Source organism: Salvelinus sp. IW2-2015, linkage group LG23, assembly GCF_002910315.2.
Source record: "Salvelinus sp. IW2-2015 linkage group LG23, ASM291031v2, whole genome shotgun sequence".
Taxonomy (NCBI): domain Eukaryota; kingdom Metazoa; phylum Chordata; class Actinopteri; order Salmoniformes; family Salmonidae; genus Salvelinus; species Salvelinus sp. IW2-2015.
In genome coordinates, this window is record NC_036863.1 from 31592031 (window position 1) to 31615984 (window position 23954).

The following is a 23954-nucleotide window of genomic DNA, read 5'->3' on the forward strand; positions in this document are numbered from 1 at the left end:
GTACCCAAAACTACACAATTAATCACAACAGCAATACCATTGCCATAAACAAATCTTAGTTTAGTCATCAGTTTAAGTTGAGAGCGGGGTATCCATGGCATTTCCAATTATGTCCCTATTTTACAAGTAAAAAAAATTGAGAACCTTTCATAATGTTGCCAAACAAAGACTCAACAAACTTACCTGAGACTCCCTGTCTCTGCCAGTCTGTCCCTGCCTATCTGTCCCCAGCTCTGCTGTCTGTGTCCATCTGTTGCCTGCTCTGCCTAATGACATCATTGTGAAACATTCCATTAGCATTTCACTTCTTTCTTATGAACATTTTATCAACTCGTCTTTGAGATATTAGGCTACTAGAGTTCTTACTTTGCGTTTTGGTGTACTGAAAAATACTCTGATGTCCGTCTTTTTACTTTTTTCTGCCATTTTTCTACCTGGCTGGCTGGCCGGTCTAGCTGCACACACACACATTTACACAACATATGCTACAACCTTTTCTAATTTTAATATAGTTTGTTTCATATTGGCTGGCTTCCAACAATAGCTGAATTTGTAAAGCTAGCGAGCACCAATTCCGTTTCTGTGTGTTTGCTATAATCTTAAAAAAAAAAAGGTGAAATAAAATAAATGTAAAAAAGTTCACTAGCGACAATTTAGCTTTTGCAACGAGACCATTAAATATATTTAAGACAATGGTATAAGAGAGTGTAGTTCTGTTCAGTTTGGACTTCAGTTTATAGCTAACCTTATCACAGGGACTTTGAAGCACTAAAGCTGCATGCTGATCTTGGAATAAATTGACGATAGCAAAGATTCCATCTTTGACGACGCCACATTAATGGATAGTACTAGCTAGCTTGCTAGTTAATGTTTGCTTTAGTTTGCGCGCTAGCTCTGCAAATTCAGTAGTGTGTGAACCCTGCCAACATAAAAATGTAAACATTGCTATGGCGCGATTGACTGGATTAACCTCACGTCAGTTACGTACATGTGCCTTTCGGACAGTAGATACGAACCCTCTATTACCTTGCCAGCTAAAGAACTGGCAGTGGATCAAACCATTGTGAGGCAAAGGGCGGGGTGGTCGCAATCTTTTGAAACTTAAAAAGGCGCTATTAAGTGTCTATAATCAGCACAACTGCTTTCATTGCGTATTATTAATATTATTGAAATTACATAGTTATGTTTACAGTGATAGATTGGGGGGGACAAATCATATTTTTCCCAGGATGGGGGGGTCGTGTCCCCCCCGTCCCCCCCGGGATTTCCGCCTATGGATTTACACTGAGTGTACAAAACATTTAAGGACACCCTCCTAATATTGAGATATTGAGTTGACCCCCCCCGGTGGACCATTCTTGAAACACACGGAAAATTGTTGAGCGTGAAAAAGCCAGCAGCATTGCAGTTTTTGACACAAACTGGTGTTTCCTACCATACCCCGTTGAAAGTCACTTAAATCTTTTGTCTTGCCCATTCACCCTCTGAATGGCACACATACACAATCCATGTATCAATTGTCTCAAGGCTTAGAAATCCTTCTTTAACCTGTCTCCTCCACTTCATCTACACTGATTTGAAGTGAATTTAACAAGTGACATTAATAAGAGATCATAGCTTTCACCTGGTTTGTCTATGAAATTGAAAAAGCAGGTGTCCTTAATATACCATGTCCTTGTTCAACCACGACTCTGAGAAACATAGGATTTTACAGTTCTTCAGATCACATTGATAGTCTCGAATGGAGCTCATCCAGTTTATTCTCCAGTGATTGCACATTTGCCAATAGAACGGAGGGTAGAGGCGATTTATCCTCTATCCGATGTAGTCTCGCCAGGTCTCCCACACGTCAGCCTCTATAGCGCCGTCTCCTCCTTCGAGTGTCAGGGATTTGGGCCTGGTCCGCGATAATCAATGTCTTTTAACCGACTCATTGAAGTAGAAGTTCTCGTCCAAATAGAGGTTAATGATAGCTGTTCTGATGTCCAGAAGCTATTTTCGGTCATAGGAAAAGATGGCGGAAACATTATGTACAAAAGAAGTTAAGATAAGCGCAAAAACATACTCAAAATTGCACAATTGGTCAGGAGCCTGTAAAACGTCCGTCATTCCCTCCGGTGCCATCAGCATAATGCAACAGGAACCAGGAATCGTCAGACCAGGCAATGTTTTTCCACTCCTCAATTGCCCAGTGTGTCACATCTGCTCCTGCTGCGCTCTCTGGTCTTCGTCCTGTGTCTTCTTGACATGCACGTACTATCTCTGTACACTCTCTCTCTCTCCCTCTCCCTCTCTGTGTGATTGTGTGGTTGGAGACAGGTGTGCTGGAGTCAGAGTAGATCCCTACCAGTTGCAACTTGTTCCATAATGAAGACCTCTACAAATACTCAGTCCTGCCACTTCCGCTCTGCCAGATTGTAATCTCTGCTCATTACCGCTCTGTCGCTGGCTCCTGTTCCACATCTCACCATCCAACTACCTTGCTCTGGATTTTACTCACCACCACTACCTTGGATTCCCCTCAGGACCTGTTTACCCTGTTCTACTCAGCTAATTCCAACCTCAGTCTCCATGTCTGGTTTTTCTGCAACTCATCCGAGCTTACCCGGATCTGCACTCCATATCTCCCTGTGTAACAATGAATATTTGGTTCATTCATCCCTGTTTCCTCATCTGAGTCTGCTCTTGTGTTCCCCTGTGTCGCTCTGCTTAACACAGTGTTGGTGATCGCGTGCCCAATGGAGCCGCTTCTTCTTGTTTTTAGCTAATACGAGTGGTACCCAGTGTGGTCGTCTGCTGCAATAGCCCATCTATGACCAGGACCGACGAGTTGTGCGTTCCGAGATGCAGTTCTACACACCACTGTTGTACTGTATGTTTGTGCCCCACCTGTTTGCTTGCACAATTCTTGCCATTCTCCTTCGACCTGTCATCAAGAGCTGCTTTCGCCCACTGGACTGCCGCTGATTGAATGTTTTTTGTTTGTCACACCATTCTCGGTAAAACCTAGACACTGTCATGCGTGAAAAGCTCAGGAGGCTGGATGTTTCTGATATACCGGAACCGGCGCGCCTAGCGCTGATGATCATGCCTCACTCAAAGTCACTTAGGTCACTCATTTTCAATCGAACAGTAACTGAATGCCTCGATGCCTGCTTTATATAGCAAGCCACGACCATGTGACTCACTGTCTGCAGGAGCGAACCATTTTTGTGAACGGGGTGGTGTACCTAATAAACTGGTCACTGAGTGTACATTATTATACACATTATGTTATAAACATGAAGATAACATGTTCAGGTTCATCCATATTTTTACAACATTTTAAATAGCTCTTGAAGTTTAGACAGAGTATAATAGTAAAGACACATGAATGAAACAATTGAACCGTCTCTAAGAAATACCACAAATGGATGCTCATAGCATCTCTATCGATCAACATTCACCTTTATTCCCATTACATTTCCCCTCTCTCTAGGAAGCTAAGGTGGTATAGTTTCCAGAACTCTCACAGGCCGAGCCTGACTTCAGCCTCCCAGGAGATTAACCGCCAGTCAGCCGCTCAGCTCAACCTGCTGCAGAAGTTCTCTCTGCTCCGGCTCACTGCTATCATGGAGAAGTACTGCGAACCCAACAAACATGGCTGGAGCTGGTGAGTGGAGGGCCCTTGGGAACTGGAGAGTGGAGACTGAAATTGAGATAAAGGCCAATACGTAGGGAAGTGGACTCTATTATACTGACCTTTGATATGCATTTAACCAGGGAATGAAAGGTTCATTTCAAGCGATTCTTGTTTCCAATTACTCAGAAGCAAGTATTGCTTTGTTTTTGGTCAGGATGTTGCTTTTTAAAATTAATTGTATTCATTGTTCCATATGGCAAGGCCTTTGATCTACATGTCTGCAGCTAATGTATAGGATTATAACAGTTACATCTGCTTTTCATAAAGATGGCTGTTAAAAAGTTTGATTTGAACAATTTCACAATCGTCTCTCGTTCAGGCTCTTATTTCCTATTCGGATGACTCATGCTTCTCCAAAGAAAATCACATTTTCCTACATAAAGAAACTAGGTAGCCTGGCGGGTAGGAGCGTTGGGCCTGTAACCACAAGGTTACTGGATCGAATCCCTGAGCTGACAAGGTAAAAAATCTGTCATTCTGCCCCTGAACAAGGCACTTAACCCACTGTTCCCCAGACGCAGATGATGTGGATGTCGATTAAGGCAGCCACCCACACCTCTCTGATTCAAATGCGGAAGACACATTTAAGTTGAATGCATTCAGTTGAACAACTGACTAGGTATCCCCCTTTTCTTTGCAATGGCCATTTTAGGACACGCTCAGTTGTCAGCAGTGAATTAGCAGGTTTTATTCTCCATACTAAAAGGTTCCAACTTTAATGTATCTCCCCTCTTGTACTGTCACCCAATTAAGCTTCTTCCCTCAGCTGAAAAAGCATTATGTGAATATTCAACAGACAAAATGGAAACCGTTAGACCAAACAGTTTTCATATAAAAAAAGACAGATGTCCAGGGAAAATATCTAATGGTACCTGTGGTCAGGCACGTGCACAGATAGTCTACCTGTGCTTGAGCACCTGCCCCTTGCCCTCCCACTCACCAAGTGCAGTTTTGGGAGGGAATATAGTTTTTTTTGTATACAGTTTTTGTTGTTGTTCTGATCCCACTGCCCGCAAGTCGTTGTCATGTCATCAAGTTCGCCACCCCCCGCCCCGGACCCCGTCAGTTGATTGCGCTTGTTGATCTTGCCCTGGAGCTCCCGCATGATCGGTTGCATCTGTTTCCCGGTATACCGGGCGCGCAGGTATCCAAACATGTCTTGAGATGCGTGAGTGTGTGTAGCAAGCTACCTATTTTAAATATCAACAGTACTGCCACAGCTGCAGCAGAACATTTGATTAACACTTGATAACACTTGATTTACATCATCATCAATATTCGTTCTGTTTGGCTGATATGTGCAGCAGAGAGGCAGAAAGACATAAAGAGGAGCTGCACCTATGACCCAACTCCCTCCTTTCTTCAGTTGGGAGTTGCACATGTGTGTCAGCAGCAGCCACAGCAGTAGTCGACTTTAGCTAACCACCATATACTAAAATATCCACACAGGCTACTAGCCAACCAGCCATATATCATGAGTTGAAATATTATGAATATTATATTATTAAGTTATTATTTAGGAGCACTGAAGATGAATCACAATCAATAAAAAAGTTATTGAGCTAGCTAACTAGCAGATGCGCATCAATCATCAACATGTATGATCAGCGATAGCCCACCCTTTTTGCCCGATGTCATTCATGTCTTTAGGAGGCAACTAGCTTGATTACAATTTTGGATTGGGGAGTGGGTTGTTGCGGAAATAAATAGGAATATGCAACAAAAAAAACTACATCGCTACAGAGGCTGTTAGTATGCTATGAATTTCGAGATATGAATTATTACATGTATTTCAGCTAACAACCTACATGCTGATATCTACATGAAAAGATTGAATCTCCCTTTTCCTCCGTTTTGGCAGGTCAATTCCTAAGTTTATGAAGAGAAGTAAGGTCCCTGACTACAGGGACAAGCAGGTTTTTGGTGTCCCGCCAATCATCAATGTCCAAAGGAGTGGGCAACCCCTACCCCAGGGCATTCAGCAGGCCATGCGCTACCTCCGCAGCCAATGTCTGGAAAAGGTACATTCACTCTCATCCCCTCAAAGTGATCATATGTTCCCTCATGCTACATTGTGTGTATAACCTTATAACTTTAGTATGAGTTCCACTCTAGATATATTATGTTATTTCCATTGTAGTGAGATTTCATGTACTTGGTGATACATTATATATGATAATGCATTGAAGTTTATGAATTATGCTAATACATCAGTGACATTAATAAAAGTTTTTCTCTACTTTTCCTGTCAAGGTTGGCATTTTCCGTAAGTCTGGGGTGAAGTCTAGGATCCAGACTCTGCGTAAGCTGAATGAAAATTCTCCAGATCATGTGAGCTACCAGGGCCAATCAGCCTACGATGTGGCCGACCTGCTGAAACAGTACTTCAGAGACCTGCCTGAGCCCGTCCTCACCACCAAGCTCACTGATACCTTCCTGCAGATCTACCAGTGTGAGTCAGTGGCTCTAAGTCAGGGAGGGCAACTGGCGGCCTGTGGGCCCCCCCCTTTTGTAGGCCCGTGGATCAATTTACAAAAGCGGCCCCACCGACCCCACCAAAAAAACGTTACTGTTGAGAGTTAGAATAGTGCAATTTTGAAAGGTAGTTGTGCATCAGTAGTTTTTCTCTTGTTATGTCAGTCACTGAAAGTCACTGGGGACCCTCATGAGGAGTTCACATTTTTTGTAGCCCCAAAGTTGCCCATCCCTGCTCTAAGTGCTCCCCACCCACTCTGGAAAGCACTGAACTCCTGTGTCTACTTACCCCTCAGATTACCCCTCAGCACATAATTCTCCGAATTAAATCATTGACTAGATAGTCTCCTCTGAGAAGTCAATCAGCTTATTGAGAGGCGTAATAATGATACAGTACTCTATGATGTCCCCCAGCTAGGATTTTTCAGCTGCAGTTAGGATTTATAGAGGTTTTACAAACATGGCATTAAGTCATCGTCTAGATTTGATGTCTGGTTGTAATCTATATGGAATGTCTACTGCTATAATTACCAGGTTCATTCAGATGTCATCAGTTTCTTCATTATCATGCTAAGATCTTAAAACATAAAAAAATAAAGGAGAGCTGCACACTCTAGGATCTCAGATGCAAAAATGTAATGTCCAACGTTTCAACAGACAAGCTGTCTTCATCAGGGTATAATGACAAACACTGCGGGGTGACTCGTTTATATAGTGTCAAAAGACACACACAGGTGTCTGTCATCATGACCGGGTGTGGCCTGATATCATTGGTTAATTCTCATATATTAAAATAGCATCTTAAAATGAACATAACAATTGACGTTCAGACACCAGCTTTGGTCTGTGTTCTCGGTCAAATTACCATCTTACACATCAGAACATCAGAGATTCCAAAGATGGTGATGGTATCTGTCATGTGTATTTTCCAGGTGTCCCTAAGGACATGCGTCTTCAGGCAGCCCAGGCTGCAGTCATCCTGCTGCCTGACGAGAACCGGGAGGTCCTGCAGACCCTGCTCTACTTCCTCAGTGACATCGCTTCTGCTGAGGAGAACCAGATGACAGCTGGGAACCTGGCCGTGTGCCTGGCCCCCTCCATCCTGCACCTCAACGTCTCCAAGAAGGAGGGCACCTCCCCTAGGTATGTACTGGTATGAGTGTGTATCATGGCATGTATTGATTTATTTTGGCGTGTGCTGCATGGCACTTAATGCCTTTGCAGCTGGATCATTGTTTTTAAATGACTCCCAGAGCTCCCTCTGGTGTATTCTCTTGCACTCCTACATCCATCACCATTAGGGAACATGAGTGCTTTAGTGGCTCCGCTATACCCATTCTGATTGATGACTCGAGTCAACATTTTGTACAAACAAAACTACCTAGGACTGACAGTGTTGGACCAGTTGTTTTCCTCTGGGTTAAAGAAATGCCCCAACATTCTGCTTATTATCATCCTCATGGATGTGTCATGTCAAAATGGAGCCCAAACAAAACTACAGAGGTCAGACAGTGTTGGACCATTCATTTTCCTCTTGACTATTTCCTCATCACAATGCTGCATATTGACAACATTGTACTGTGATTGAACTCAAAGCTTAGAGGATGACTGTGACGTGTGTTGACAGTGTTCCATCTTTCTGCCAGATTAATCCACCGAAAGGGGGCAGGCGGAAAACCAGACCACAAGGACCTGAGTGAGAACATGGCTGCCAGTCAAGGGCTCAGCCACATGATTGTGGAATGCAAGAAATTATTCCAGGTATTATACAGAATAGTGCATCTACAGTCCTTGAAGTAAATTATCTCTGTTCTGAATAGCATGATCCTTCAGGACAATCAGTCTCTAACAAAAGACCATCCAGCTGCATTGACTATTGTAAAAAAAAAAATGTGACTGGTTTATTTTTAAGAACGATTTGTTTTAGAATGACTGAAATAATCATGTTTTCACAGTGTACCGTACATAGAATAAATGTGATATCGGATATGAACTTGATGTACTTTCAGAGGAATTCAGTAGGCTACACTATACATTCATGAAAACCGCTATATACATCTCTCTAATTCATTTAAAAAATAACCCAATTGCCCTCTTATTTGATGTGACAGATCCCTCATGAGATGATGTTGCAGTCGCGGAAGTCCTACGTCGCAGCAGATGCCCAGCCACTCCCTCTCTACGGCCTGGGCCTGAACATGAAGGGCAATCCTGTGGATTACAGAGCCTACCTGGAGGATAACATCCAAGCTGTACTGAGGGAGGCCATAGCAAAGAGCAAAGGATGGCACAGTGCCCCAGGCCCAGAGAACACAGAGCTGACCTACAAAAAGGTACGGCTCAGTGACTCTGCTGCATGCTGGTACTAATGCTGTCTGTTCTCATACAAGAGCAGAATTTACTGCTCAATCATACTAATATTAGTTTTTCCTGCAGGCAGAAGAGCCTCTAGCCTTTTGAGGGTCCTAAGCGAGATTTGGTTGGGGGGGCCCTTCCACCTTACGGGCAAAACATTTTAGTGCATTTCAGTGTTGAAGTTAATTTCCTGCAATTTGACTCATTTTGCCATGGGGTGTAAAGAACATTTTGCAGTTTTAAAACGAATTTCATGCAATTTTACACATTTGTCCATGGGCGGAGAGAAAGTGTTGCAGTTTTTAAGCTAATTTCCTGCAATTATACACATTTTTCATAAGATATCAGAGTGAGAGTGACTAACAAAATCAATGGGGGCCCCCTGGAGGTCAGGGCTCCTGGGCACATGCCCTGCGTGCCCGGTCGGTAATTTGGTGATGTTTACTACAAGGTTTAGATAGCTGACTAGACTACCTTAGCAATCAAAAAAAATGTAGTTGACATAGGCTAACTGAGTGACTGTCAGTGACTGACATAACGAGTGGAAAACTGCTAATTCACTACCGCATTTCAAAATTGCACCTTGCACCTTGTATTCTTCTTTTCTAACTCTTAACAGTAAGTTGAGACCCTGACTGAGTTCCATTAAAAATAACAACAAATAATAATAATCAGCCCCCTGCACCTCTCTGATTCAGAGAGATTGGGTTAATTGCAGAAGACACATTTCATTTGAAGGCATTCAGTTGTACAACTGACTAGGTATCCCCTTTCCCTTTCCATAATAATAATAATAATAAATAGATGACTATTTATATATATATATATTTATGACAATTTTTCAACATCACAAAATATATTAAATATTTTATTTCTAAATGTTTTGGGTTGGGGGCCCCCTAGCGGTCATTCAATCACAGGAGCATGTTTGCCAATTTTTTTATTTTGACGGGAAATTGAGTTTGAATTTTGCCCTACATTGTCACGYCAGTATGGCCTTCAATCTTTGTATGACTGGAAAATTAATTTACCATTTGGCATAGGTTCTTTTGCTGTTGGAATGAAGTGAATCCTGTCCACCTTGAAGAGTGAAGGCACGTTAGCTAGCTTGTTAAAGCTACAGTATACGGTCCAGTACTGAACCATAAAATCACAATCCATTTGTTCTCTTCAGGTAGGTGATGGCCATCCCATCCGTCTTTGGAAAGTGACCACAGAGATCGAGGCTCCACCCCAGACAGTGTTGCACAGAGTTCTACGTGAGCGCCACCTGTGGGATGATGACCTACTACACAGCCGTGTAATCGAGGCTCTAGAGGACAACACAGAGGTGTATCACTTTGTGACAGACAGCATGGCACCTCATCCCCGCAGGGACTTCGTAGTGCTGAGGTACGCATMGCGGACGAGAATAGCTGTTTAATAATTGTCTGTCTTGCCAGGTGCTCTATCCAAGGCCTCATTGGGAGACATGGACTGAAGGGCAGTGGCCAGAGACCAATCATTCTTATGTCTGCCCTTTTCTCAGGGTTAYTCAACATGTTGTTGATTCAGTAAGGTGAATTGTTAAATCTTCAGGCTGTTGATTGAAACCAAAGATGACAGCAATGACCCTTGCTGTATTTTTCTCCTGATTAGGCGGTGGTGTAGAGACCTTCCTCGGGGCCTATGTCTGCTAGTGTCCTCCTCTGTGGACCATGACAACGTTCACCTGGAAGCGGGGCTACGGGCAGTGCTGCTAACCTCACGGTTCCTGATTGAGCCCTCTGGGATGGGCCGGTCCAGGCTGACGCACTACTGCAGAGCGGACCTCCGGTAGGAAACCAGCTATGCATTCATTTCTATTGGACACCATGTTTTTTGTGATGATTTAAATGGCTWATTGATGCCTACGCACAACATGTTGACCTCGAGTTCATGCAATTAATTTGCACCTTGCCATTTAAACATAGTCATAATTACCATGAAAAGAATTATGCAACATAGATTTGTTGTGTGAAAGATAATCTAAATGTGAATGCTATTGATATGTCTTTCTGAGTGGGTGAACCTCCGCTGTTATTGAAGTATGTAACTGGATCAGAATGTCTTATTTGCCCTTGTGTTGTCATTTTTTTCAGGGGACGATCACCTGCGTGGTACTGCAAAGTGTTTGGCCATCTCTGTGCAGTGGAAGTTGCTAGGATACGGGGCTCCTTCCCTGTGCTCACAGCGAGAGGAACAGAAACAAAGCTTTGAGCTCTGAGATGGCCAGACAGCCCACCTCAGACACGTGCTGCCTACAGCTCACAATTACTCAAATTTAGAGTGCCAATCTGTAGCATTATGTTACATCTACCTGACAAAATCTCCACAGTGTCATCAACATAGGACTGACAGGATGTGGACTCTCAGATTGTTCTGATGTCCCATTAGGAGCCACTGTGGGATTGGTAGCAATATTCTAAACAAGTCTATGCATTAACTCACGATAACATATTCAAAAGTACTCTGAAGTAAATAAAATAGTTTATATATGCAAAATCCATTCCTGTTTGTTCTGTACGCTATGCAATTTGTGATAAATTCACAGAGCTAATGTATTTTACTACTGTGATTCGCTGCGTCTCAAACATAAGAATGGCACCTTACCTTGCTATTTGAATAGCTAAACCCAGTATTGATGATGCAAACATACTTAGATGTTAGAGAGAAAAGGGTTGCTTACTGAGACACCTTAGTGGGTGCTAGTGAGCTTTCTTATATCTCCTAGATATCGGACAGACACTTCAAAAACGTATTCCTTATGATATATTTTTTTGACTCTGTTTTGCCATTCATTTGTGTGTTACTCAATGTATTTCTATGGGTTATAGTAGTAAAGGCCAAATTCAATATTTTATTAAAAAAAGGTTTTAATAATTTTTTTTTATACTGACAGGGGTCCTAAAATCCGAAATCAAATAGCTAAATGATCCATGGTATGACCATCTTAAAACAATTCCATGTTAGCTTAGTAGACCCCCCTCCCAGGCCTTGCTTCGGCTGTACATTCTCATCAACTGCTTGTATTACTCAAGTGTTTATCATCACACACTGTATGATAAACATCTCAAGAGGGGGCTCTACTCTGGACTTCCTGTTATGTCTCTTCCTTTTACTCCTATCTTTATAAGTCTAACTGGTTAACCTCCTCTCACTTTAATTTAGCTGCTGAGCTCTAGGGATCAGTCTTCTTCCCCAGATCTTCAGAAGTTTAAAAATAGGAACAGAGACATTTTTTAAAATGGGCAAATATCTTTTCACCAAGGCCCAAACTATAAGATATAAGCGCGGAGCTCAAACGTTAGAATAAATCAAACTTTGATGTCAGTTAAATATATATTCATGTGTAATTTGCTATAGAATGGGAAAGGATTGTAGCATGCTCCACAGTGGACAGACAGCCCGAGCTTTAGGAAACGTTAGTGTAGCTTGCTGATTTGCTGTAAGTGTGGCAGGTAGCCTAGTGGTCAGAGCGTTGGGCCAGTAACCGGAAGTTTTCTGGATCGAATCCCCGAGCTGACAAGGTAAACATCTGCTGTTCTGCCCCTGAGCAAGGCAGTTAACCCACTGTTCCCTGGGTGCCGTGGATGTTGATTAAGGCAGCCCCCTGCACCGCTCTGATTCAGAGGGCTTGGGTTAAATGTGGAAGACACATTTCAGTTGAAGGCATTCAGTTGTACAACTGACTCGGTATCTTCCCTATCTATTGTGTCTCAGTAATCAGTGTTTTATTTATGTCTGTATGATTGAGTCCTATGAATGTGACTACCAGTATGTAAGTGACTATAAGTGTCTGTACAGAATGTAATCATGGTCCATGGTCATATTTTTCTGTTGGGCATTATGTACAGGGATGATGTTTTGTTTGATCTAATCTTAATCCGAGTTATGCAATGACTGAATGCCTTTAACCTTTTTCAGTGTTTTCTTATGCCATATGCTTTACATACAGTACATACATTAGTAACCAGTGCTCCTAACTGGAATTACGCCCATTGAATAATTTAAACAATTGTGTGGAAACAATAACCATAAACACAGTTCTGTGAACTACAGTGCATTTTTAACTTAATCATTTTTTGTAACACATAACAGTAGTAAATAACTTAACATCTTAGCCCACAACGTCTTTGTCTCATCTATTACTCTTTATTCTCCATTTACTACCTATTTGTATTACACGGCTCTGACTGTAAACATATTACAAAAGCAATAGATGTTGTGAAATGTGTATTCTCTCCCTAAATCCCCCGGCTCCTTTTTCACCACCATAATTTGTATTCTTGTTTATTTTCTTGTCACAGTTGAGCTTGAAGCAAGCTGTATCACTGCATCAGTATGTGAAATTTACCAAATGTCACACACTAAAACCTGAAACATATCACTAATTTACACCGTTTCAATTCCATATTTGTTGATTTTTTTATTATACATTTCTACAATGCATGTGCAATGAGTTTACAAATCATTAAGAACAGATGCTCTTTGCATGACAGACTGACCTATGTGAATCCAGGTGAAAGCTGTGATCCCTTATTGATGTCACTTGTTAAATCCACTTCAATCAGTTTAGATGAAGGGGAGGAGACAGGTTAAAGAAGGATTTTTAAGCCTTGAGACAATTGAGATGTGGAATTATGTGTGCCATTCAGAGGGTGAATGGGCAAGACAAATTAAAGATTAAAGTGCCTTTGAATGGGGTATGGTAGTAGATGCCTTGCAGAGACCTGTTCTGAGGTCAAAAGGGGAGGGGGGGTGTGCAACTCAATATTAGGAAGGTGTTCCTAATGTTTGGTATACTCAGTGTAATTTGGGTAGGGAAAATACGTTGATTCTGCACATCTGTGTTTACAGGAACTGTACATTATGTATTCACACAAAACATTTGGCAATAAATTGGTTCCCAGAGAATTTGTTCTCTTGCTGGTAAAGAATGATTACATGAATACATCACTCTCCCTATCAAATACATAAGAGCATGGATAGCCAACCCTCCTTCTGGAGAGCTACTCGGTATGCAGGCTTTGCTCAAGCCCTGCTAAAACACACTGATCCTATTAATCAGATGATCTGCAAGATCTTGATCTGAATCAGGTGTGTTCCAGAAGGACTGGAATAAAAGCCTGCATACCCAGGAGGGTTGGCCAGCTCCCTGACTGAGAGGTTCCTTTTTGTTAAGGAGGAGGGCTGGGGTTCTGGTAGACTTCAGATACTTTTTGTGAAGTTTCCCTGAGCSCAGTCTGTTTGCACTTGGCCTTCAGGCAGAGTTTCAGTCTCTCCTGGAAGGAGCTGGTGGTGATGGTGTACAGGATGGGGTTTAGGGCACTATTGATGGGCAGMATGAAGATCACCACCCATAGAACGATCGTTCCTGGAGGAAAGGGAGGATGAGGAGGAAGGGGATGAGGCCACAGAGATTAAACAAAATTATAGCAATTTAATAGTAATCATCCAAACACATGTATCTGGTTTACCTGCTATTTCCACTTGTAAAAGAGAGAGGATCTTTAGGAGGAATATAGGTGTCCAACACATGGCATCTGTGAAAACAATGAAGAAAAACCTCTTGGCTATAGAGACCTCCTTGTTGTAGATGGACTGTCTTGCTGTCTTAGCAGTTTTCTGTACAGAGTAAAACATGCTGGTGTAGGAGAAGACGATCATGATGAACGCAAAGAGATTCAACCCTGAAAGATAAAATGTGAAATACATGCTTTCATTACACTACAATATACTGTCCTGATATAAGCATTGAATAAAACAGAATTATGTCAGCAAAACCATAATCAGCATAAAGCTATTGCAAAATCCAAGGCCTGTGGAATTGTATCCTCATCGTTATATTGTCCTCATTATCTTGCAGGAATCAGCCCTGATGGTGGGGATTCTATGTTCCTCTTACCCAGAAATATTCCAGTGGAGTAGCATCGGGCACCTGGTTTCTCCATCTCGTCTGAGTGAAGTGGAAAACACACTCCATTCCTGCCGTAGTAATTCCCAAACGTCTGCTTGTCCCAGAGGGGAATGACGGCGATTAGGAAACCCAGGACCCAGATGAAGATGAGGTAGCAGAGTGTCTGTTTACGTCCGGCTCTGTAGTTGTGGAAGGGGAACACAATGCACAGGTACTTCTCCATAGTCATGTAGGTCAGAAGCATGACTGACACCTCAGTGGACAGCATGGCCAGAGAGCCAATCAACTGGCACTGCATGCTCTCCATCCACAGCTGGGCGTGTCTGTTGTACTCTCCACAGTATTTGATGTCGAATGCACCAATGAAGAACAGGTATACTCCCATCAAGCAGTCAGCACCTAAAAGATGTGATGGATTTCAGGGCACTTAGTTCATATGCATAGCTTTTCATGAGATTAGTTGTTTATGCACTGTCTGCTGCTCAATGTATCTCAAAAAACAATTAGTTAGCTAAGTACAAGTTATGTGAAGTGATTGCTGCCCTCATTGTGTTGAGGTAGTCTACTCACAGCACAGTGATATGATGGCCATGGTGTGGTGCTGGTTTTCGGATGCAATGCAAGACCGCAGGCATATCACAAAGACGTTGCCAAAGCAGATGATGAAGGCCACCACCCACACAAAAACGCGAAGGATGATGTTCGCAAGAAGATTCTCAAATGTTGAAATCCCGTCAGTGTTTGGCTTACAACTTCGCACATTAGGAGAGTAGCCACAGTATTCAAATTTCTTAAAATAACTGGGTAAATAAGAAAACGATGACAATATCACAATTAATCACTTTTGAACAAACGTCCTTCTGAAGTTTTATTATTGATCATGTTGACAGTTTCACTTTTATATTGATATGGTTGACAGTTGACAGGTTTGTTTAGGGTATACAGTATGCTTTGTCAGAGAATAATTAGCTGACAAATGGATGTAGTTAAATACAGTGCTGAATTGGCCTRTAACCAGGCTTTGGTACTTTGTATGCAGTGTGGACCTGACCTGTGCTGATTAAACATTATTGTTCATTGAACATTATTTGCAGTAACAAGACCTCACTACACACCAAGAAAGATAGCTGTTCATTTTAGGCGTCAATTTTCTGTATAGTGGCCTAATTAAGCTTGTATAAGCTGCTAATAAGTAAGTAGCTTACCAGACACTTTCAAACAAAGCCATGAATTCATTAGTTGTTGGCAGGTAATTGGCAACAAATCTTTAGACATTTACTCATACTATATTTAGCCCGTTTTTACCCTCTAGGCCTACAGTAAGCTACTTAGAAATTATGAAATTCCAATTAGCAGCTTCTACAGGCTTAGTGCCTTGCTGTTTATACAGTATGGACACATGAAATTAAATGTCGATGACATAAGAATAATAAATGAAGACATAAGATATACCGGTACTCACATATGGGCCAAGTTCCCAAGAGAGCGAAACATCTGAATACTGATGTTTGGTATGTCGACCTCCTCTATACTCCTGAGGGGAAACAGAAAAGTCACTATTTCTCAAATTCCCTAAAACTAGCAAACCATGTTACATAAGTATGAAATACATTACTTACAGAGATTGCAAATTGACAAACATGTCAAACTGATCATCATAGATATGAGTCAGAGGGTTATTTGAGATGTTCCTGAGTGAAAAGGGGGGGGGGGGGGGGGGGGACATCAATACAGGGCAGGTTATATCACTTTGATTTATTGCCGCTCCACTCTGTGGTCAACATGGCCTCAATGCCAGATCGATGAAAAGTAAAGTTAATAAACTGAAACTCAACAATATAAAGTTATACTTTTGGCCTACTTGATCGTACAAAGCGGATCAAACGCGTTCAGTAAATCCATAACGAGAACATCTTTCAAAACAATAAATATATCAGGGCTAGGATGCAAATAGTCATTGGATATACTTACAACTGTTTTAGGTTTTGAAGATTTGTAAATATAGTTGGTGAGAACTCCTCAATTTTGTTTAAAGATACGTCCCTGGAATGACAAAGTTTAAATTAATCCATTGACAAAAAATATTTTCAACAATGAAATACATTACTGCATTTGGACATATTACTACATTATTTGTAGGTCGCTCTGGATAAGAGCATCTGCCAAATGACTTAAATGTAAATGTAAATTTGACCCATGTAATGTTGTGTGAAGTAGAGTTAACTCACAAGTCTATCAGGTTTGGCATGCCAGAAAATATTCCCTCCTCAATAGTTTGTATTCTGTTTTTTCGAAGAGCTCTGCAAAATAAATGTTTCTCTAAGTGATCATTACTTTTCAAGAACAGTCCCTACAAGACCAATGACATTACTTGAATAGTAGTAGGTCCACAGTCATTTGGATACACTGCTTGTTAGATTCTATTTAGAATTGTAATTTGATAGTAACTTTACTGTACGTATTTCTTAAAGGAATGATGTACTATTTATACAGTATGAAAGCAAAACAAATGCTCTACTCCCACTAATACCTATCAAACTCAATTTGTGTTACCTGTCTGTTCAAATTTGATTTATTGATTTTACTCATTCCTCACCAGATGAAGTCCAGCCCTGCCTCAATAATTCAATACACTTAAGCTGACATCACAGGATACATATTTAGCACTTAGGGTTGGATGAGTCAAAGAGKCAGAGGATTTCCAGGCTCTCAACCACCCATGGCCTCCCCTATCACCTTCAATTGAGAGAGCTAATGCACCCCATGTATATCAGATTGGAATTTTGCTTTCCTGACTTCTCATTATTCTCACCATCACACATGGACTTAGAAGCAATCGCCAGTGATAGAAACGGCCAACTTAATTTGTGTAGGCTCCAATGGTTTCTCTCCCTCAGACTGAATTTCATTACCAGCTGCAGTAGTGCAGATGCTCCAGACTGAAGTATATAGCTTTAACATAAGCACCATTTACCAGTCTTAGTTTTACACCAGAAAATGTCCCCTTAGAGTATGGCAGAATTTAATTTGAAATATAAATCCTATGAAAACCGAGCATGTCTTTTTTCATTGCGTTCATCTCTCTAGTGCAGATGGAATTGTTTCAAATGCAATTATTGACAGTAAGGCATTCTATCAAATTGGATTTGGTACAAAGATGAACAAATATTGTAAAGAAATTTAGGAAACTATATAGTTTAAATTCAACAAAACTCACAATACTGTCAGAGTGGTGCAGTTTTGAAAGCTGGAAACCCACAAAGATGATATCTTGTTCCCCTCCAGTTCTCTGTGAAAAAAATGTCAGATCATTCTGGCATTAATGAATGATATCTGCATCGGTATCTGGTAGTTGGTAAACTACATGAAAAACGACATGAATTTCACTTCTGATCTCATGTGAAGTTAATGTAATAAAGTGTGGTCACAAGTAAAAGCAACATGAAACTACATGTGAAAACATTTAAGCATGTGAAATAAATGTGACATGGGGATGCAAAATTTCAACATGTGATAACATGAAACTACACGTGACAACATTAGAACGTTTTTTACATGTGAAAGTGCAAATTCAATTTTCACGTGAAAAATGTTCATGTGTTCATATGTTTTTCACATGTGAAGCTGCAAACTCCACATGTGAACCTGCAGTTCACATGTGAGGTGAAAGCATGTTATTCTCCTCACATGTGAAAAGATGGTGTTAACATATGGTTTCAGATGTGAAGAACTGACCTCATTTGTCTTTTGTTATCACATGTGAACATTTCTGCTCAACATTTGAACACAGAAAGTTTTTCAGATGAAAATCCATATGTGAAACTTCATGTAAAATATCACCATGTGAAGTGTTCCAAAACCCCATGGTTTCACATGATTTCACATGTGAAATCGAGATTTTCATTGAGAAGTCATGTGGTTTTTTCGTATGGGTAATAATGAGTTTGTGAAAACAGATATTGTTGCAGTGATTATGGCTAACAGAGTCATAAATAATACACCTGATTATGAGAAAACAACATGATTTAGAGTTGTCAAATACAATCAAATATATTATCCATCATAATGGGTTAGATGTCATTCTGTTGTTACTTACAGCCAGTTTAATCTAGGCATTTCCTGGCAGACAGATTTCTTGGGGATGGATTCTAGGGAATTGTTCAGCAAAGACCTGCAGCCAAATTAAATTACATTTAAAGAGCGTGTTGGTTAAATGATGACGTGTATCTCATGAGATCTTAATTAAAGTAATAAGCACAGTGGCACGATACTTACAGGAAAAATAACGATTTCAGCCCCTCAAACGAGTTCTGTCTCAGAGATGCTATTCTATTTTCATCAAGAATCCTACACCCATACAGACCAGAGGAAAATATATCAATTTATTTGTCACACTAAACCCTATAATTGTCACATTACTTTAGAAAAAAATCTATAGGAAGCTTCTGCAGCTATACTGTTGTAATTACTGTTGTCAAAGAGAACAACATTAATGAGCATTAGTACATGGGCCATGATATACCATCATGTATCATACCTGAGGATTGTTAGCTACACCATAAATGTCACACTGTATCGTACTTTATGCTCATTGCTTTCTTTGGAAAATAGTGCAGCACAAACAAGATTCTGAGGCATTCTCTGAGGCATTTCATAATGAAGGTGGCTTTAAAGGGATAGTTCAAGATTTTAGCAATTCATCTGATCCCATAGACTTCCAGTCATTACGCTATTCTTCGTTTGCAATCGCGCCAGAAACTACCTCCAACTTCCTTCAAACTACACACAGAGACATAAAAATGGTATCCATCAATTTCCTGATTCTGGATAAGTAGAAAAAATAACTATCCCTCAAACTATCCCTTTAAGGTCACTGAAAACAACCGCCCAGTGTAGCACAGTTTCCAACAAGATATACAGGTGTTTTTGTATCAATTAAATAAATACTGTCTACAATCTCATGAATCCCACTGAGGCACTGAAGGATTTCCTAATGAAGGTATCTTAAMGTCACTGAAAACATCCTCCCCCCAGTTGACTTACAGCCACTCCAGGTTCCAAAGGTCTTCAAAAATGCCAGCCTTCAACAACGTAATCCGATTCTGACTGAGAAATCTTATCACAGCAGGCCAGTTTTACAGGGAGGGGAAAACACATCAAAAGAGATAAGGAGGTAAATGTAAAGATAAAAAGCCATATATTAATATTTGATATGGGACAACATAGAGTAAATAAAACAATATTGTCAAAGTGCAGATATTCAACTGCTTGCAAATGTGGAATGAGGTAAGGTAGGGTAACATCCACCTGTTCSTCATGCAAATTCTATCTGAGTGTATAGGGACAGAGCACTGACACATTTTCCATGTCGTTGTTTGTTTTCCCCAGCCCTACAACCTACACCAATAATCAGGAACGCAGAGGAGATACACTAACATAAAGCTGTATTTGAAAAGGAGTTGATTTCCTGTCAACTATCCAAGGCTAGCTGTCAGAGAAAATGGAATACAAACATTAGGAACACCTGCTCTTTCCATGACATAGACTGACCTGGTGAATCCAGGTGAAAGCTATGATCTCTTATTGATGTCACCTGTTAATTCCACTTTAATCAGTGTAGATGAAGGGGAGGAGACAGGTTGAAGAAGGATTTTTAAGCCTTTTAAGACCATGCGGACACCTCCGAGCAGTTAGGTAYGCTGTTTGGAGTGTTTATCCGACTGGATAAAAAATATCCGACTGGGTGAAAAAAAAAAATAGATATATATATTATGTGGTGCTGGTTATATATTATGTGGTGCTATATATATTATGTCCCCCCCACATCTAAAACCAACGTTMTAGTAGGTACCAGGCGCACCGGTTTGAGCATGCTGGTTTTATTTTATTTTTACCTCCCTTTTTCTCCCCAATTTCGATCTTGTCTCATCGCTGCAACTCCCCAATGGGCTTGCGAGAGGTGAAAGTGGAGTCATGTATCCTCCGAAACATGACCCGCCTAACACTCTCCTTAATWCCCGCCAGCTTAACCAGGGAGCCAGCCGCATCAGAGGAAACACCGTTCAACTGGCAACCGGAGTCAGCCTGCATGGCCTGCCGACCATAAGGAGTCGCTAGAGCGCGATGAGCCGAGTAATMCCCCTCTGGCCAAACCCTCCCCTAACTGGGACGARGCTGGGCAAATTGTTCGKTGTCCTATGGGACTCCCAGCCATGGCCGGTTGTGGCACAGCCCGGGAATTATCCCGGGTCTGTAGAATTTCCTGTGCCTTAGACCGCTGCACCACTCGGGAGGCCCGCTGCTGGGTTTTTCACACTCAACAGTTTCCRGTGTGTATCAAGAATGATGCACCACCCAAAMMACATCCAGCCAAGTCGACACAACTGTGGGAAGTATTGGAGTCAACATGGGCCAGCATCCCTGTGGAATGCTTTCAACACCTCGTAGTCCATACTCCGACTAATTGAGGCTGTTCTGAGTAGGGGGTGCAACTCAATATTAGGAGGGTTTTCCTAATGTGTTGTACACTCAGTGTATAATCTCCAGGATGCCCTGATTCATAATGACTGTCCTCTGTGTGAATCCTGAAGGAGGTGGATGAAGGGGTTTCATGTGTTCCCTTAATTACAGACCAGACGGATTTATGTCCACTAGACCTGGGCACTTCACACGTCTCAGGTTTATATATCGGAAGACGACTACAGTATCTGAACCTGAATGTATAAACACTTCTCAAGGAAGCGCCAGTAAAAGGGTCAGTGTATTCACTGATTGGTTTTCTTTGATTTCAAGGAGCTAAACACACATACTACAGTACTACATTCTACATAATGTTCAATAAAAAATTGCATGAAGTATGATGTATCCAGGACAACAATTTGTGGTGATGTAGGGATATACACATGGTACCACAGGTCAGACGGTGGCCCATAATGAATTAGGACATACAGTCTTCTTAGTGAGTAGAGTCCTGAGAATGCCTGCTTGGAGATTCTTTTGATCCTGTTGTCTTCCAGGTGTCTGTGGAATATAAATATATTGTTAAAGGTTTAAATGACAAAGGCCTGGTTTAATGAGAAAGAAAATAAGATCTCATCAATAATCTTACACCTGTTGTAATCGGCAAAGGTGACAAATAATTTTATTTTATTTGTAGTCTATGAGACAAAACTACATGATGATTGTCAGAGTGAGGATAAATATATTGAGTATTATCATTATGTTAGTATAAGACGAACACAACTGTTTTAATTAACAACTTAAATGTAAAAGTACGGCTGCATCCTACCTTTTCATAAGTATGGATGAATAGACAAATGTACTGAATGAATACGTTTTTTCAAACTATGATTATTTTGTGTCATTTTATTGCTGATTTTTAATCTGATTTATGTCTACTAGACCTGGACGCTTCACACGATTTTCATTTGTCTGCATTCACATTAGACATACAACTTGAATTGCATCCATTTAAAGATCCTGAACAGTCATCCTTTTCCCCAAGAAAAATAGCATCTGAGTTATCTAAACCTCACCCATAATATTTGTTCCCGTTTAAGAAATAGACCAGTTCAAATAACACAAATTGTAAAACAGCATATTTAGATTTTTGGTGGGTGAGTTAAAAATGGAGAAACAACTGGATGCATAAGCTAGGTTAAATGTAAAATACTAGGTCAACTCCAGTAGAATGGAAACACTTAACATACTCAAAACAAGGAAGCCATGCCTAAACACAGCTATATCAACATCCTTCTTGTCAATTTAACAGGTAAATTGTGAGGAGAACATTTACCACTGCATTCAGTCAGAATCCCAGAGTAAGAGCCCATTTATGCTTGATCCGAAAATGTGGTCAGAGGCGCCGTATGGATGTTGTGATGCAATTGTGAAGCTCCGGAGGCACGCAGAGGCCAAATTGAGATCCGTATTGCATCGTCGTGCGCCTCTCAAATCTTGTAACAATGCGGAGGGCTCCGTATAGTTCTGCATTGACATGATTGGTTGACGGTAGGGGAGGGCGTGAGGTCCTGTATAAACACAAACTCACTTCCTTGACAACTTCCTTCACAACAGCTCTGCGCTGCTCGGAGAAGCCCAAGAAGTATGAATGCCCTGACTTCTGTAGAGGCCGTATCACCCTAAATGCTGCACGGCCAATGCAGACTGCGGAATGACCATGTAGCGCCTTTAAGCAGGAGGACAACACTAAAAGGTAGCAAAAACAGTACACGACAACACTTTTAAGGTGCTTACAGACAGGCCACGGTAAGTACGGAGGTCTCATAGACTTCAATAAGGCGGCAGGGCAGTTCTGCAAGGTGGTGCAAGTCTTGCAAGTCTTGAGCGGCCGCAGCGCATGATTGACCAATGAGCAAAGTTAATCTTGTTAACCAATCAAACAATGTTTTAATGACAACATTCGAGCTGTCAACAACCCGGGACCGCTGGTCTCACGGTTCATTTGTCGTTTACCATAGCCCATGTGTAAGCGCCTTTAAATGTGTTACTGAGTCTAGATATGATCAAATCAGGAGAATAACAAGTGAAGGAAGCAGCATAGAGAAAATGGTTGAAGGRAGGGTGGGTTTATAGAGATGGCGAGTTCCAAAGTGTCCGAAGTTGAGGGACCGTGCAATTGGAATTCTGACTGCAGGAATGTCCACCAGAGCTGTTGACAGAGAATGTAATGTTTACATCTTTTCATCTTTACCAAAATGTTGTTTTAGAGAATTTGGCAGTACGTCCAACCGGCCTCACTACCGCAGACAATGTGTAACCACGCCAGCCCAGGACATTCACATCCAGCTTCTTCACCTGCGAGATTGGCTGAGACCAGCCACCCGGACAGGTGTTGAAACTGTGGCGGCGCAACCGAAAAATGTCTGCACAAACTGTCAGAAACCATCTCAGGGAAGATCATCTCCATCCTCGTCGTTCTCACCAGGGTCTTGAGCTGACTGCAGTTCGACATTGTAACCGACTTCAGTGGGCAAATGCTCACCTTTGATGGCCACTGGGATGCTGGAGAAGTGTGCTCATCCCACGGATGAATCTGGGTTTCATGGCGTTGTGTGGGCGAGCGGTTTGCTGATGTCAACATTGTGAACAGAATGCCCCATGGTGGCGGTGGGGTTATGGTATGGGCAGCAATAAGCTTCGGACAATGAACGCAATTGCTTCAGCATGTTTCAGCATGATAATGCACAGCCCCATGTCGCAAGGATCGTACACTATAGTTGTGGCTGCCCAAAAGGTTATGGAATCACATTGTATTTGTGGTTTAGATATTGTTGTAATAAATTACTGTATATGGTTGGTTCAGGTTCTTGGTCACCTCCCTGACCCAGGCCCTTCTCCCCCGATTGCTCAGTTTGGCAGGAAGAGTCTAGGAAGAGTCTTGGTGGTTCCAAACTTCTTCCATTTAAGAATGATGGAGGACACTGTGTTCTTGGGGACCTTCAATGCTGCAGACATTTTTTGGTACCCTTCCTCAGATCTGTG

The 23954-nt window shown here is 41.5% G+C and overlaps 2 protein-coding genes across 7 annotated transcripts in view; one reads left to right on the forward strand and one right to left on the reverse strand.

The window, feature by feature from the left end:
- The window catches only part of LOC111950923 (stAR-related lipid transfer protein 8-like), a 26739-nt gene extending 13292 nt beyond the window's left edge, over positions 1-13447 (forward strand). Inside the window, exons 4-12 of the mRNA XM_023968863.2 lie at positions 3479-3652; positions 5544-5703; positions 5936-6134; positions 7090-7300; positions 7804-7918; positions 8269-8490; positions 9687-9904; positions 10151-10327; positions 10633-13447. Of these exons, the coding sequence (XP_023824631.1) occupies positions 3479-3652; positions 5544-5703; positions 5936-6134; positions 7090-7300; positions 7804-7918; positions 8269-8490; positions 9687-9904; positions 10151-10327; positions 10633-10750 (1594 nt within the window). The 3' untranslated portion in view covers positions 10751-13447. The remainder of the gene's footprint in view (positions 1-3478; positions 3653-5543; positions 5704-5935; positions 6135-7089; positions 7301-7803; positions 7919-8268; positions 8491-9686; positions 9905-10150; positions 10328-10632) is intronic.
- LOC111951072 (relaxin receptor 1) overlaps positions 12934-23954 on the reverse strand; it is a 31019-nt gene continuing 19998 nt past the window's right edge. For 5 of the 6 annotated variants that reach the window (XM_023969062.2, XM_023969064.2, XM_023969063.2 and 2 more), the window contains 13 exons: positions 21399-21470; positions 19494-19565; positions 18726-18797; positions 18547-18621; positions 17668-17739; positions 16679-16750; positions 16422-16493; positions 16070-16141; positions 15913-15984; positions 15021-15250; positions 14439-14849; positions 14011-14223; positions 12934-13907 (listed from right to left, as the gene is read on the reverse strand). In XM_023969062.2, the coding sequence (XP_023824830.1) occupies positions 13711-13907; positions 14011-14223; positions 14439-14849; positions 15021-15250; positions 15913-15984; positions 16070-16141; positions 16422-16493; positions 16679-16750; positions 17668-17739; positions 18547-18621; positions 18726-18797; positions 19494-19565; positions 21399-21470 (1702 nt within the window). In that variant the 3' untranslated portion in view covers positions 12934-13710. Of the gene's footprint in view, positions 13908-14010; positions 14224-14438; positions 14850-15020; positions 15251-15912; positions 15985-16069; positions 16142-16421; positions 16494-16678; positions 16751-17667; positions 17740-18546; positions 18622-18725; positions 18798-19493; positions 19566-19757; positions 21352-21398; positions 21471-23954 lie in introns of those variants that run through there. The other variant, XM_023969066.2, reaches the window with a different exon arrangement.